We start from the raw sequence: 12814 nt of genomic DNA, 5'->3' as shown, positions 1-12814 counted from the left end.
GATAGCCCTCAACGTCATCCATGCTCAACGCAACGCCATCCGTGCTCTCAAGACCAACCGCAACATTGTCATCAAACCAGCAGGCAAAGGAAGGGCCAGTGTCACACTGAACAGAATGGATGACTGCAAAGAAGTGTACTGACAACTGAACAACAAGGAACACTACAAACAGTTACCCGCAGATCTGACCAAAAAACACACCTGTCAACTCAGATTGATCAAGAACTTTGATCCGGACCTTTAGAACGCCGTCCGTGCTTTCACCCCACGTACTCCCCGCGTTGGAGATCTCTACTGCCTCCCGAAGATACACAAGGCCAACACACCCGCCCATCCCATCGTATCAGGCAATGGGACCCTGTGCGAGAACCTCTCCGGCTACATTGAGGGCATCCTGACAAAGAACTCCCAGCTTCTGTCACAACACTATGGACTTCCGACAGAAACTCAGCACACATGGAGCAATTGAACCAGGAGCACTCCTCAGCACAAAAATATGATGACTGGAGGCTCTTTTAAAGGCTTGGCGAGTCATAATGTTTGCCCACTCAACTCTCTGGCCTCCTCCACAGAACTCCAGCCCAAGGCTTGCCTGATCTGTTAAATGTCCACATAAAATGACGGGGAGTCAGGATTGATTTTCGTGAAATAAAAAATGAGGTTCTGTGTTTTGCCAGCCAATTCTTACCTCAAGGAAAAGCTGAAAATCTGGTACCGAGTCTCAGGATATATTGGGCGGCACAGCTGTTCGCTCTGCTGCCTCACAGCGCCAGGGACCCGGGTTCAATTCACAGCTTAGGTCACTGCCTGTGTGGAGTTTGCACATTCTCCCTGTGTCTGCGTGGGTTTCCTCTGGGTGTTCCAGTTTCTTCCCGCAGTCCAAAGATGTGCGGGTTGGTTGGATTGGCCATGCTAAATTACCCCTCAGAGTCAGGGGGACGAGCTAGGGTAAATGCATGGGGTTATTGTGGGATTGTGGTCAAAGGAGACTTGATGGGCCAAATGGCCTCATTTTGCACTGTAGGATTCTATGATCTGTGGAAGGTCTGCAGCAGATCTACTATTACTTAGTGAAATATTTCAGTCATTATTCATTCGGACTCTAATGCATGACTTACCTTGACCTTCTGGCACCTTCTGAAAATGTCAAACATCTTGAGTCTTTGTGACTACTCTTGTAAGTAACGGGACACTAAAGTAAGTCTAATAGAATTAGATGGTATGTTGGTCATTTGCCAAAATTCCTATTACAGTCAAATCAAGATAAATGCAAAAATGATCTGAGCAGAATTTGATCGACACAATGGAACAGTGCGTAGTGGCCAAGGCACCAAAATAATGAGAAAGCTGGAAGTCTGAAATAAAAACAAGAAAATGCTGGAAATACTCAGTAGATTTGGCAGTAGTAGCGGAGAGGAAAATAGGGTTTTAAAATGTCTCAACAACAGATGCTGCCATGCCAAGCCTGCTGAATATTTCTGGTATTTTCTGTTTTAATTTCACAGTGCAACTTGGTGAGAAGTATTAGCCTCGGAGCAATGCTTCATTGTTATTAATGTGTAAAACTGGCCAGCGGCTTGCAACCAAGAGAAAACCCATGAATTGTGAATAGTCACAAGTTACTAGATGCATTGTGTAAGCTTCCCATTAGCTTTGTGAAGACATTTCACCCACAACCACACCATGAATTTGCTGCATTTTTATACATTATTTACCCATTAAACATGCCACTGACATTTCAGTGCACTGACCATATCCAACAAATTTATCTTTGCAAAACTCAAAACACAGTGAGAAATACGATTTTTCAATTGGACAGCACTTGCTAAACAACCCTGATTGTGCTAAGAATTACACTGACAACCAATTTAAGGGGATCAGACTGGCTGCACCGTGGCGTACACATGCTAGAAGCCACATAATATTTACATACACATATATATGTAAACTAAGTGGTCTACTCTGGACAGATACCCTGCATTCTGAAATCAAGCGATGGATGCCACCCAAAACAACTTCTCTGGAATTCTCATCAAATTCCCCCAGATCTTGTCACATTGAGCCAACTGGTCTCAGTGGAACTTTGTCCTTCACAGGGCGGCATCTAATCTCTGCTCTTGAAGAACACACCTCAGAATTTTCTTCTAACCAGCACTTTCTCTCGGATGTCCACATCAAGGATCCACCTCCAGTTTCAACCTCTCCATGAGATCTTCAGATGCATTCAAGCTTCTTCTACTACCCTCTCTCAGTTACCCAGCGATACCACAAGAATGTCACTATTTCACAGTTCCATGGTAAAAAGTTATAAGCCTCTTTCCTTGGACCTTCTGGTTTCTCACAAGCCTCCTTTGCTTTAGGTTTTCTTCCTGCAGCTTTTCTCAAAGAGTCTTCCTTGATTCTTCACTTTTGACTCAACACAACCTTTTCTAGATTCTTCTTCAGTTTGAGATTTGCTCTCAATCCCTTTCCATGTCCTTTCCATTCTGGTACTTGGTAAAATGCTGCTTCCTTTTGGGCCATCTTGCGTATCTGTGGGCTTCTCTTGTTCCCCCTGTTGCTAAGCAACAACACGGCTTTTTTTCTACTTTGCGTTCGTTTTAACTTCTCTTCAAGAATCAGAAAATCTCATGAGGAAGCACGCATCTTTTAAACCAAAACTCAAGATCCCCCTATTTGGGCTCAAATACAGAAATAACACATTAAACTTAAAATTAAAGCTATATCTTATTCCTAACACCCACAAATATAATTTACTCCTTCTGGTCATGCTTACTGATTCTGGGCCATTATTGTACACTCACCATGAATGTCAAACTCTGAAATCACGCTCTCAGGAGTCTAGCTCCACATAATATCACTGCCAACATCTGAATCTTATTTAAATATCACCAGTCATCAAAAATTACTGAAGATATTCAACATTTATACCCCAAACAGTCATTACGATCAAGCTTTTCTGCTGCTGATCTTTCCCATATTAATTTTAATATGCAAGAAATCACTAGCTGGTGAAGACACAAACTGAAAGCATACGTTCACTGTTGCATTTTTTATAAGTTACAATTAGTATGTTTTTTTTAAAACAATTTGCTGTTCTAGAGTGTCCTCAATATCATAAACTATTTCAAGGCACATCATAAATTTGTAATCAGGCAAAGCTTCAGACTGCAAGCCAAGAACAGAGACCATGGGACCAAAGATGTGCGGGTTAGGTTAAGTGGCCATGCCCCTTAGTGTCCCAAGATGTGTAGGTTAGAGGGATTAGCAGGGAAAATATGTAAGGTTACGGGAACAGGGGCTGGGTGGGATTATTATCAGTGGAGACTCGATGGGCTGAATTGCCTCCTGCTGCACTGTAGGGATCCTATGATTCTATGGGGTTAGTAACCAAATGTCATAAATGGTCAGGGGTCAACTTTAGGCAAAATCGTGGGCCTGAGTTTTCTAGCCCTTCACATTGGTGAGATCTTCCATTCCCACCGATGTGAACAGAGGTGCCAATGGATCACTGTCCCCACTACAGAATCTGGGGGGCTGTAAAATTTTGTTCTTAAAGTAGGAGTCGGAAGAAGATTCAAAGAGATTTAAGGACTGCCTTTCAGAAAACTTGGGTGACAATAATGCACCAATAGAAGTCAGGATTGCAGAAGAGACTAAAGGTGGAGGAATGTAGAGTTCTTTTAGGGTTGTAGGGGATTACAGAGATATGGAGGTACATATCGATGGAGGGATATGGAAACACAGATGAGAACTTGAAGAATTAAGACATTGTTGGATCAGGAGCGAATATCAGTTAGAGAGAGGGAGCAGGGGTGATGGATGAATGGATATTGATTTAAATTAAGAAGAGCTTTGGATGAGCTGGTGTTTAAAGAGGGTGCAAGGCCAGAGGCAGGTCAGGAGAACATTGCAATCTGAGTCTAGGGGGGGATATTTCCCCATCCCGCCTGCCACGGGAATCATATCAGGTGGGGACAGACCATGCAGATGTCGGAATCTTGGGCGGGATTTTCTGGTTTTGGGGCGAGCACAGCCAGAAAATCCTGCCCTGGGTGATAAAAAAGACATGGATGAGAATTTTAACAGCAGATGACCTGAGGAAAGGAAAATCTATTAACTGGAAAATGAGAGTCATGGTGAAAATTGAAAATAGGTCTGAGGAAAAGTGATGCAATCTTCTTTATTCAACCTGTTTTACTTCTGTTGCCTACATAAAAATGTGCGGATTAGGCAAATTGGCCATGCTAAATTGCCCCTTAGTGTCAGGGTAACTAGCTAGGGTAAATGCACGGGGTTATGAAGATAGGATCTGGGTGGGCTTGTGGCTGGTGAGGCTGGATGGGCTGAATGGTCTCCTTCTGCACTATGGGATTCTATGATATTCCTGATTTCCAATATTGGCTGCTTTCCTTATTAGGGGAAAACTGTGGCTGCTGTCAATAATACAATGAATTCTTTTCATCTGCATTTTGTGAACACTCAGAACCACCTCTAGATGTGAGAATGTTCTAATTGAGAAGTATTATCTTTGCTCAGTGAAAAAGATCAGCTGCTGTAACAAAACCTCCACAGGCCTCTTGTTACTGAGTAGCTCTTGCAGTCCACCCAGCTAGATCGCTTTTCTTTGCAATCTCCCTCAGTCACCGTTTGATAATGTGTGCTTTAAATGACTTTTGGAAATTTCATTGTACCATCCCAGCTGTGGCTCAGATTAATCTAAATTACTTTCATGAAATATGCAAGGATCCTATTGGACATAATTGCTCAATTCACTGGATATTTCCAGAAGGCTTAAGTTCCCTAAAACTCCTTGAAGCCAACATAACTGCCAGAATTCTCCGCAAAAACTTCTAAGTGTTGAATTTGCGGGAAAGCTCGAAAAGTTCATGCTGTTTATTTCAGTGGGAGTTCACAACAGAATCTTCCACACTTTATGCAATACAGAGGGCACCAACATGATAACAAAGAACAAAGAAGAAAGAACAAAGAAAATTACAGTACAGGAATAGGTCCTTCGGCTCGCCAAGCCTGCACTGACCATGCTGTCCGACTGAACTAAAACTCTCTACCCTTCTGGGGGCCGTATCCCTCTATTCCTATCCTGATCATGCACTTGTCAAGTCGCCCCTTAAAAATTATTACCGTATTGTCCTCCACTACCTCCCCTGGCAACGAGTTCCAGGCACCCACTACTCTCTCTGTAAAAAATCTGCCTCGTACATCTTTAAACCTTGCCCCTCAAACCTTAAAGCTATGCCCCCAAGTAATTGACTCTTCCACCCTGGGAAAAAGCTTCTGACTATCCACTCTGTCCATGCCTCTCATAATCTTGTTGACTTCTATCAGGTCTCCCCTCAACCCCTGTCGCTCCAGTGAGAACAAACCAAGTTTCTCCAACCTCTCCTCAGAGCTAATGCCCTCCATATCAGGCAACATCCTGGTAAATCTTTTCTGTACCCTCTCCAAAGCCTCCATATCCTTCTGGTAGTGTGGTGACCAGAAATGAACACTATAATCCAAGCGCGGCCTAACTAAGGTTTTATAAAAGTGCAACATGATTTGTCAATTTTTAAACTCAAAGCCCCGGCTGATGAAGGCAAGCATGCCGTATGCCTTCTTGACTACCTTCTCCACCTGCATTGCTGCTTTCAGTGACCTGTGTACCAGTACACCCAGATCCTTTTGCCTATCAATACTTTGAAGGGTTCTGCCATTTACTGTATGTTTCTTAAGTGTATTAGACCTTCCAAAATGCATTACCTCACATTTGTCTGGATCAAATTCCATCTGCTGTCTCTCCACCCCAGTCTCCAACTGATCTATATCCTGCTGTATCTCTGATAATCCTCATCGCTATCCGCAAATCCACCAACCTTTTAGTCATTTGCAAACTTACTAATCAAACTAGTTACATTTTCCTCCAAATCATTTATATATATTACAAACAGCAAAAATCCCAGCGCCAATCCCTGAGGAACGCCACTTGTCACAGCCCTCTATTCAAAAATGCAGCCTTCCACTGCTACCCTCTGTCTCCTATGACTGAGCCAGTTTTGTGTCCAATTTACCAGCTCATCTCTGATCTCACGCGACTTCACCTTCTGCACCAGTCTGCCACGAGGGACCTTGTCAAAGGCCTTACTGAAGTGCAGGTATCCCCGCAGACAACCCCCCCCAACGCCACCGCCTGCCCCCCCCCGCCAATAGTTGGGGTGGGCTGGAGTGGAGCACAGCTCCAGCCCACCCCAATAGCTGGCCTCTCTCCTGCTCCCATCGATCTCAATGACAGAATGGCAGTGGGAGCCCACACCCCCACCAATTGCCCCCTAGGCTTTGCTCTCCATCAGGCCACACCCCTTGGTACTGCCCCATGCCCAGTGGGCAATAACAAGGTGCCCCCTGGCATTGGCACCTTGCCCCTTGTGCAATACTAGGGGGCACAGGCTGGCATTGTCAAGGGGCACCACCTCCCTGCCTCCTGACCCCCTGGGGGGCCATGATGGCTCCCCTTCCCTCCAGTGGGGTTGAGCCGCTAATTTCTTGAACACAGGAAGCTAGTGTAATCCTCACTGGAGTGAAAAACTCTGGCGGGGTCAGAGATGTGAGCGGACACAAAGGATTTTGTCCCGGACCGCTAATAGCATTTAAATGGTATGTTAAATAGTATTTAAATACTAGCTTCGCCTCCCTGCCAATTTCCAGCATGGCACAGATGCCGCCAGGAATCCCGCCCTAGGAGATGCAAGTGCAGCGCCAATCCTAATCCCACAAATTGGCCAACACGAGATTCTCCCCTCCTGCGTCGATAAAAAACTAATGCAATAGGTTAGGAGAATCACGGCCAAGATTTCCATAAACCTGCATGAGACAATGTTCTTTTCTAAAATCTTTCTTTGAAAATAGGATTGATTATCGTCTCAAGTGATTAAAGACACAACTAAGTAGAAATGCAAAACTGCCAAGGGATCTAACTGGAACATCCAAAATTCTGACAGTGTTGGACAGACTGGATGCAGGAATGTTCCTTCAGGAACAAGGGATGACAGTCTCAAGACAGGCCATTTAAGGCATGCGATGAGAAGACATTTCTTCACTCAGAGGGTGGTGAAATTGTGGAATTCTCTACCACAGAACACTATGGAGGCCAAGTGTTGCATCCCTTGATGTTTGTATTGTACATAATTGGAATCATGAACCTTTCGGAGCGTTTTTCCTTCATCAGATGGGTGGGGAGGTAGGTTCATGAATACGACACTCAAGTCTGTGTCTTTGTCTATACATGCCATGTTTGTGAACCTATCTCTCCACTTGATGAAGGAGCGGCGCTCCGAAAGCTTGTGATTGCAAATAAACCTGTTGGATTTTAACCTGGTGTTTGAGACTTCTTACTATGCCCACCTCAGTCCAATGCTGACATCTCCTCATCTTGTATGTTAATGATATAGACGTGAATGTGGGAGGTATGATCAGTAGAGTTGCAGATGACATGAACATCGGTGGTGTGGTAAATACTGAGGAGGAAAGCTTTAGATTATTCGGTGACATAGGAGGCAATTCTACTGGTCCACAAGCTCCTGGCAGGAATTGCCTTGGCCCAGAGAATCAGGCTTCAGCAGAAAATCAGGTTTGACGCCAGGCAATTGACACATCACAATGCTTCCAGCTTGCTGCATCAGCATCAAATAAATCCCTTGGTGGAAACCCAATAAATATGCAAATGGTCTGTTTAACATGCCATTAGTAGACATGATTGCAATCCCTCCTGCTATTCCCCCATCTCCACAGTGAGATCGACACCGGATAGGCTTTGGTGCAGGTCCTGAAAATGGTAGACCTGTTGCACTGGACACTTGGGAGGAGTTGGGGGAAGTGGGGGGAACAGAAGGGGGAGGAGGGTTCAAGAAGGGAAGTCCAGTGCCTACAGGCTCTCTGCCTCTGCCAGGCTTCAGAAGAAGAGTCCCCCCCATGAGTCCTGGGGGTTGGATGGGTTCAGGCTTGGGGGCAATGGGTTGGCCTCAGTGCACACTCCTGGGATGGAGGTCTCATGGCTGGATTGCCCCTTCTAGCCCTGAAAAAAGTGTTGTTTAGTTTGAGGATGGCGAATTCAGACATCATCCTCGAAGCGATATTTGTTCTTATCTCTGTCCTCTAAAACTTTCGCAGTTCCCTGGTCATTTTAATCTCCATAACCCCTGAACAGCTGGAAGGCTTCCAAATCAACACAGCACTCCATTTAGAGGAAGGAATTCACATTTCTCTTTCTAGGAGATGCATTCATTTGCATCTATCAGGTGGCTGTATCCCACTGCCCCCCTCCCCCCAACAGCCGCAACCTCTGCCACGTCCCTTATTGTGATCCCCTTCCTGATCCACCCCTGAACAGCACCCCACACCACCTCATCGATATAGCCCATCCCCATGACCCCATTCAGTCCCTACGCCCAATGCTTCAACTGACACACTGGCGGTGCCCAACTGGCACTGCCACGTGTCCGATGGACACTGTCAGTGCTCCAGGTGGGCACTGCCTGACGAACACTGCCCCACATTGACCTCCGACCACTCGAGGCCGCCAATGGCCTCCACGACTTCTGGTGGGACCATCGCACCAGGTCTCTACTAGTGGAGACCAATACTGATTGACGCCGAAATAACCTCCCATCAGAGAGGTGGAAACGTTCCTGGAATGGGCGGTCATGTGTCGAACTCGCTAATGAAATTGAAATCCAGTCAATCTCATGCGAATTGGCCTTGCGTCTTTTCGGGACATGATGTTGCTCGTGCTAGTCAAAAGGGACCGGAGCAAGCACAAACTGTGCCAGGCACAAAACTAGCTTTTAGGCCCACACGCAATTTTCCCAGATCAGCATGATCCGCGCCAGCCGCGGGAAAATCGTCCCCGAGGTTTTTATTCTCTTAATTACACTGATGTTGTTCAGGTTGACAGCCTATTCTGAGAACAATGGTCATCCAGAAATAAAGAGTGTTCCAGCATTAAAGTATAAGCCAGAGTCTCTGAGGGAGCAGGCCTGACCCCTGAAGATGCTAGTTGATAGAGTTGGAATTCTCCGGCATTCTGAAGACAAAACCCCAGGTGTTCATGAGGGATTTTATTCATTAAGAGAAGGTTATGTACTGTTAGGAAGAAGAATGTGCTCGAATTTTGTTAACCCATGTCAGAATCAAGGTCAGGTGTAACATTGGTGTGGAGCACAGTAAACGTCCTCATACTCTGAACAACCATTCATTAATCCCTGACTTCAGGAGAGTCACAAAAACCTGAACTTTCACATCATGTACATCAACCTCTCTGGGCTCTGTGATGGAGAATACCACTATAAGCTATTTGTATTGAATTTTTCGAGAAATAATTGCCTTCCCCCTCTGTCACTCAGCTGGTTAAAGCATGATGAGTCATGTACACTCAGCTTCCCCTAGTCTGAACCTAAGCTCTATTGAGATTGCTGAACACTGCTAGAACGCAGGCATGGGTGTCAGTTCTCTACCATTTCCCCCCAATGCAAGTGGCCGATTGCAGGTGATCAAATCTCCTCAGATGTGAATGAGTGTTTGACCTAAATGTGTTACCATTAGGGTCGGAACCATATCCATCATAGTTTCACACTGTTTTGGCCACGATGTTTGAAGGAGGAATGTTGCCTGATGTAAGAAGGCTCTTCAAATGAGTTGTGAAAGATCTATTTAATACTGATCAATTCCAAGGCTCTGTAGAAGTAATTAGATTTCTACTTAAGCCCTCAAGTGGAACTTGAATCCATTGCCTCCAATTCAAAAATGAACGTTATAGCATCTGAGCTAAGCCGACTGACAGCTTCCAGCATTATTGATCTTACGTCCACCAAGACTACAAGAAGCAGTTGCCTCTTCATTGTGTGGCGACGGAGAGGTTTAAACACTACCCGAATAAATATTATTAATCCATGACTCACCACGTCAATTATCTGTATAAAGGTCACCCCGAGATCAACAACCAGCGACTGCGACTCATTCAGTACGGGGCGCTCCAAACGATTGTAGTTTTTCATCAAGTCCCTGTAGAGTTTTCTTTGGTATTCACCCTGCTGTGAATCTCCACACAGAAAGAAGAGAAAACTGTCAATTTTCATTCACTCATTACCACACCATATATTAATCAATAATATCTCAGGACATTAAGGTTATTTTCCCAAGGTGTCTTGGAAACCTCTTTCCAAAAAAAAGTGCAGCTTGGTACATGTTGTTGAAGCTTTTTGCCTCAAACTCATCAGGACAGTTGGTAAGAATACCAAAAGTTTAAAGTTTATTTATTAGTGTCACAATATTAACACTGCAGTGAAGTCACTGTGAAAATCCCCTCATCACAACACTCTAGCACCTGTTCGGTTACACTGAGGAAGAATTTAGCATGGCTAATACACCTGACCAGCATGTCTTTCAGACTGTGGGAGGAAACCAGAGCACGCAGAGAAAGCCCATGCAGATAGGGGGAGAGGAAACTAAAATGTTAAATTACATAGAGTTTATCATTTAGAATTTGATATCAAAAATGTCAAAACAGCAAGTGTTTGGGTTACTTGCCAGCCAACCAACACCCACTTTTTGTGGAAGTACTAATTTTTGGCTTTGGCATTGTGGGGCGGCACGGTGGTTAGCACTGCTGCCTCACAGCACCAGGGACCTGGCTTGGGTCACTGCTTGTGTGGAGTGTGCTTCCTCTCCCCCTATCTGCGTGGGCTTTCTCCGCGTGCTCCGGTTTCCTCCCACAGTCTGAAAGACATGCTGGTTAGGTGTATTAGCCATGTTAAATTCTTCCTCAGTGTACCCGAACAGGTGCTAGAGTGTTGTGATGAGGGGATTTTCACAGTGACTTCACTGCAGCGTTAATATTGTGACACTAATAAATAAACTTTAAACTTTTGGTATTCTTACCAACTGTCCTGATGAGTTTGAGGCAAAAAACTTCAACAACATGTACCGTTTCCCAACAATACTCAACTAAATTATTTATTGCACATTTATCATTGTAACTGTACAAAATAATAAAACCATCATTTGCTAAATTGTACTAATCCTGTGCTAATTAATATCAACGCACAAGGCTCTTCTGCTGGAGTTCATATTGCTAGGCTAAGTTTTCATTAATGGTTATATTTGGCAGTGTTTCAATGTAATTTTTTTTTCCAACTTCCACCATTTCCTAACTGTCTCCACCTATCATGGAGGGGGGAAGGGGGGAATTTAGTATCAAGGTCAAAATCCCCACGTCAATGGATCAGTAACAAATGGAGATAAAAGGACATAAAGGATGCCCTTGATACATCTCCTCACAGAGATCAAAGATGTGAGCCAAAGCTCTGGGAAATGTTTCTGTTACCTCAACCATCAAAGATTATTTTTAGGCAGAAAATGAAGGAGTCATTTTATTTTTTAAGCTAATTATTGAACCTTATGATTTTATTGTGCATTAGTATAGCAAAAATATTTAAAATCTCTTGCATTAATTTAGTGACTCACTCCATCATCAATTTTTGCTAAAAGTTAAAAAAACTTACAAAGTTTTAGTTAAAGTTTATTTATCAGTGTCACAAGTAGGCTTACATTAACACTACAATGAAGTTACTGTGAAAATTCCCTAGTTGCCACACTCCAGCGCCTGTTTGGGCGCAGTGGGAGAGAATTTAGCATGGTCAATGCATCTAACCAGCACGTCTTTCAGACTGTGGGAGGAAATCAGAGCTCCCGGAGGAAACCCACACAGACACAGGGAGAATGAGCAGCCTGCACACAGACAGTGATCCAAGCCGAGAATTGAACCTGGGTCCCTGGTGCTGTGAGGCAGCAGTGCTAACCCCTGTCCACCATGCCGCTCTTCTGAAACATGGAAGGGATTCAAAGCAACAGACTACTTCCAGACATGTTTCATACATTAGGACTCAATCAATAGATATAAGAGGAAATACTTGCGGAAGTAATGTTCATGTTCAACTCTCACACTGGCCATACAATCGGCTTCAACAAATGAGATAGCTTTTCCCTTTACCAAGGTTGCCAATTCGACTTTCTGTTCGAATCCCAAACTGTTCGTGAGGTATAATTCACTGGGTTATGCATTCATGTGCACCTCAATTAATTTCTATTCATCAAAAGCTCTCTTTGACACCTAAGTTATCAGAGCACACTACAGATTGTTCAATTATTCCCATATCTCCGCTATCCAATGCTGGCTGACGGTTTTGCAGCAACATTAACCATCTGTCATTGTCATTTTGTAACTGACTGAAGAGGTATGCTTCCTCAGGCTAAAAATCTGCACTCTACTTGACACCATCCCCTTGATAACACATTATGACTGGGATTTCACAAAGTTCAGAACTGCTGGTATGAGCTCAACAGCTTTCAATACGCAGCACAATGTATCACCATTGAATGAAGGAATGTCTCGGATTGCTGGATAATTTAGGAGAAAGCTGACTTTAGTTGCTAATTTGAGGTGACATAGAAATGGCGGAATTGCCGTGTATTCAGGCTGTCCTGGGTGCAGGCTATTCTAATCAAACTTTACTTGCCTGACATTCGAAAAATTTCATTTCTCCTGGTTAATACTTCTGACAACTTGCACTCAAAATTAATTGCTTATAATTTCACTACGAATATAGACCAGAGCAAATCTTCATGGAGGCATTTGTAATCTTACTTTCCCCACTTCCTCCATGCTCTAAAGGGGCATTGATAACTATGGACTTACGCTGGATGTGTCCATGATTTTGCTTGGCAAAGTACTACAGTGGTTTGCCATTGCGTTCTGCAGTAT

At 44.1% G+C, this 12814-nt stretch overlaps 1 protein-coding gene across 1 annotated transcript in view; it reads right to left on the bottom strand.

Annotated features, from left to right (window-relative positions):
- The window catches only part of chrna8 (cholinergic receptor, nicotinic, alpha 8), a 250322-nt gene that overhangs the window by 179257 nt on the left and 58251 nt on the right, over positions 1-12814 (bottom strand). Inside the window, exon 2 of the mRNA XM_080188480.1 lies at positions 9954-10093. Coding sequence (XP_080044606.1) covers positions 9954-10093 — 140 coding nt within the window. The remainder of the gene's footprint in view (positions 1-9953; positions 10094-12814) is intronic.

Source organism: Carcharhinus amblyrhynchos, chromosome 5 (assembly GCF_965287045.1).
Source record: "Carcharhinus amblyrhynchos chromosome 5, sCarAmb.v2.hapA, whole genome shotgun sequence".
Lineage (NCBI taxonomy): Eukaryota > Metazoa > Chordata > Chondrichthyes > Carcharhiniformes > Carcharhinidae > Carcharhinus > Carcharhinus amblyrhynchos.
Note: the sequence above shows the minus strand (reverse complement) of the source record. Positions and strands in the feature narration are given on the sequence as shown.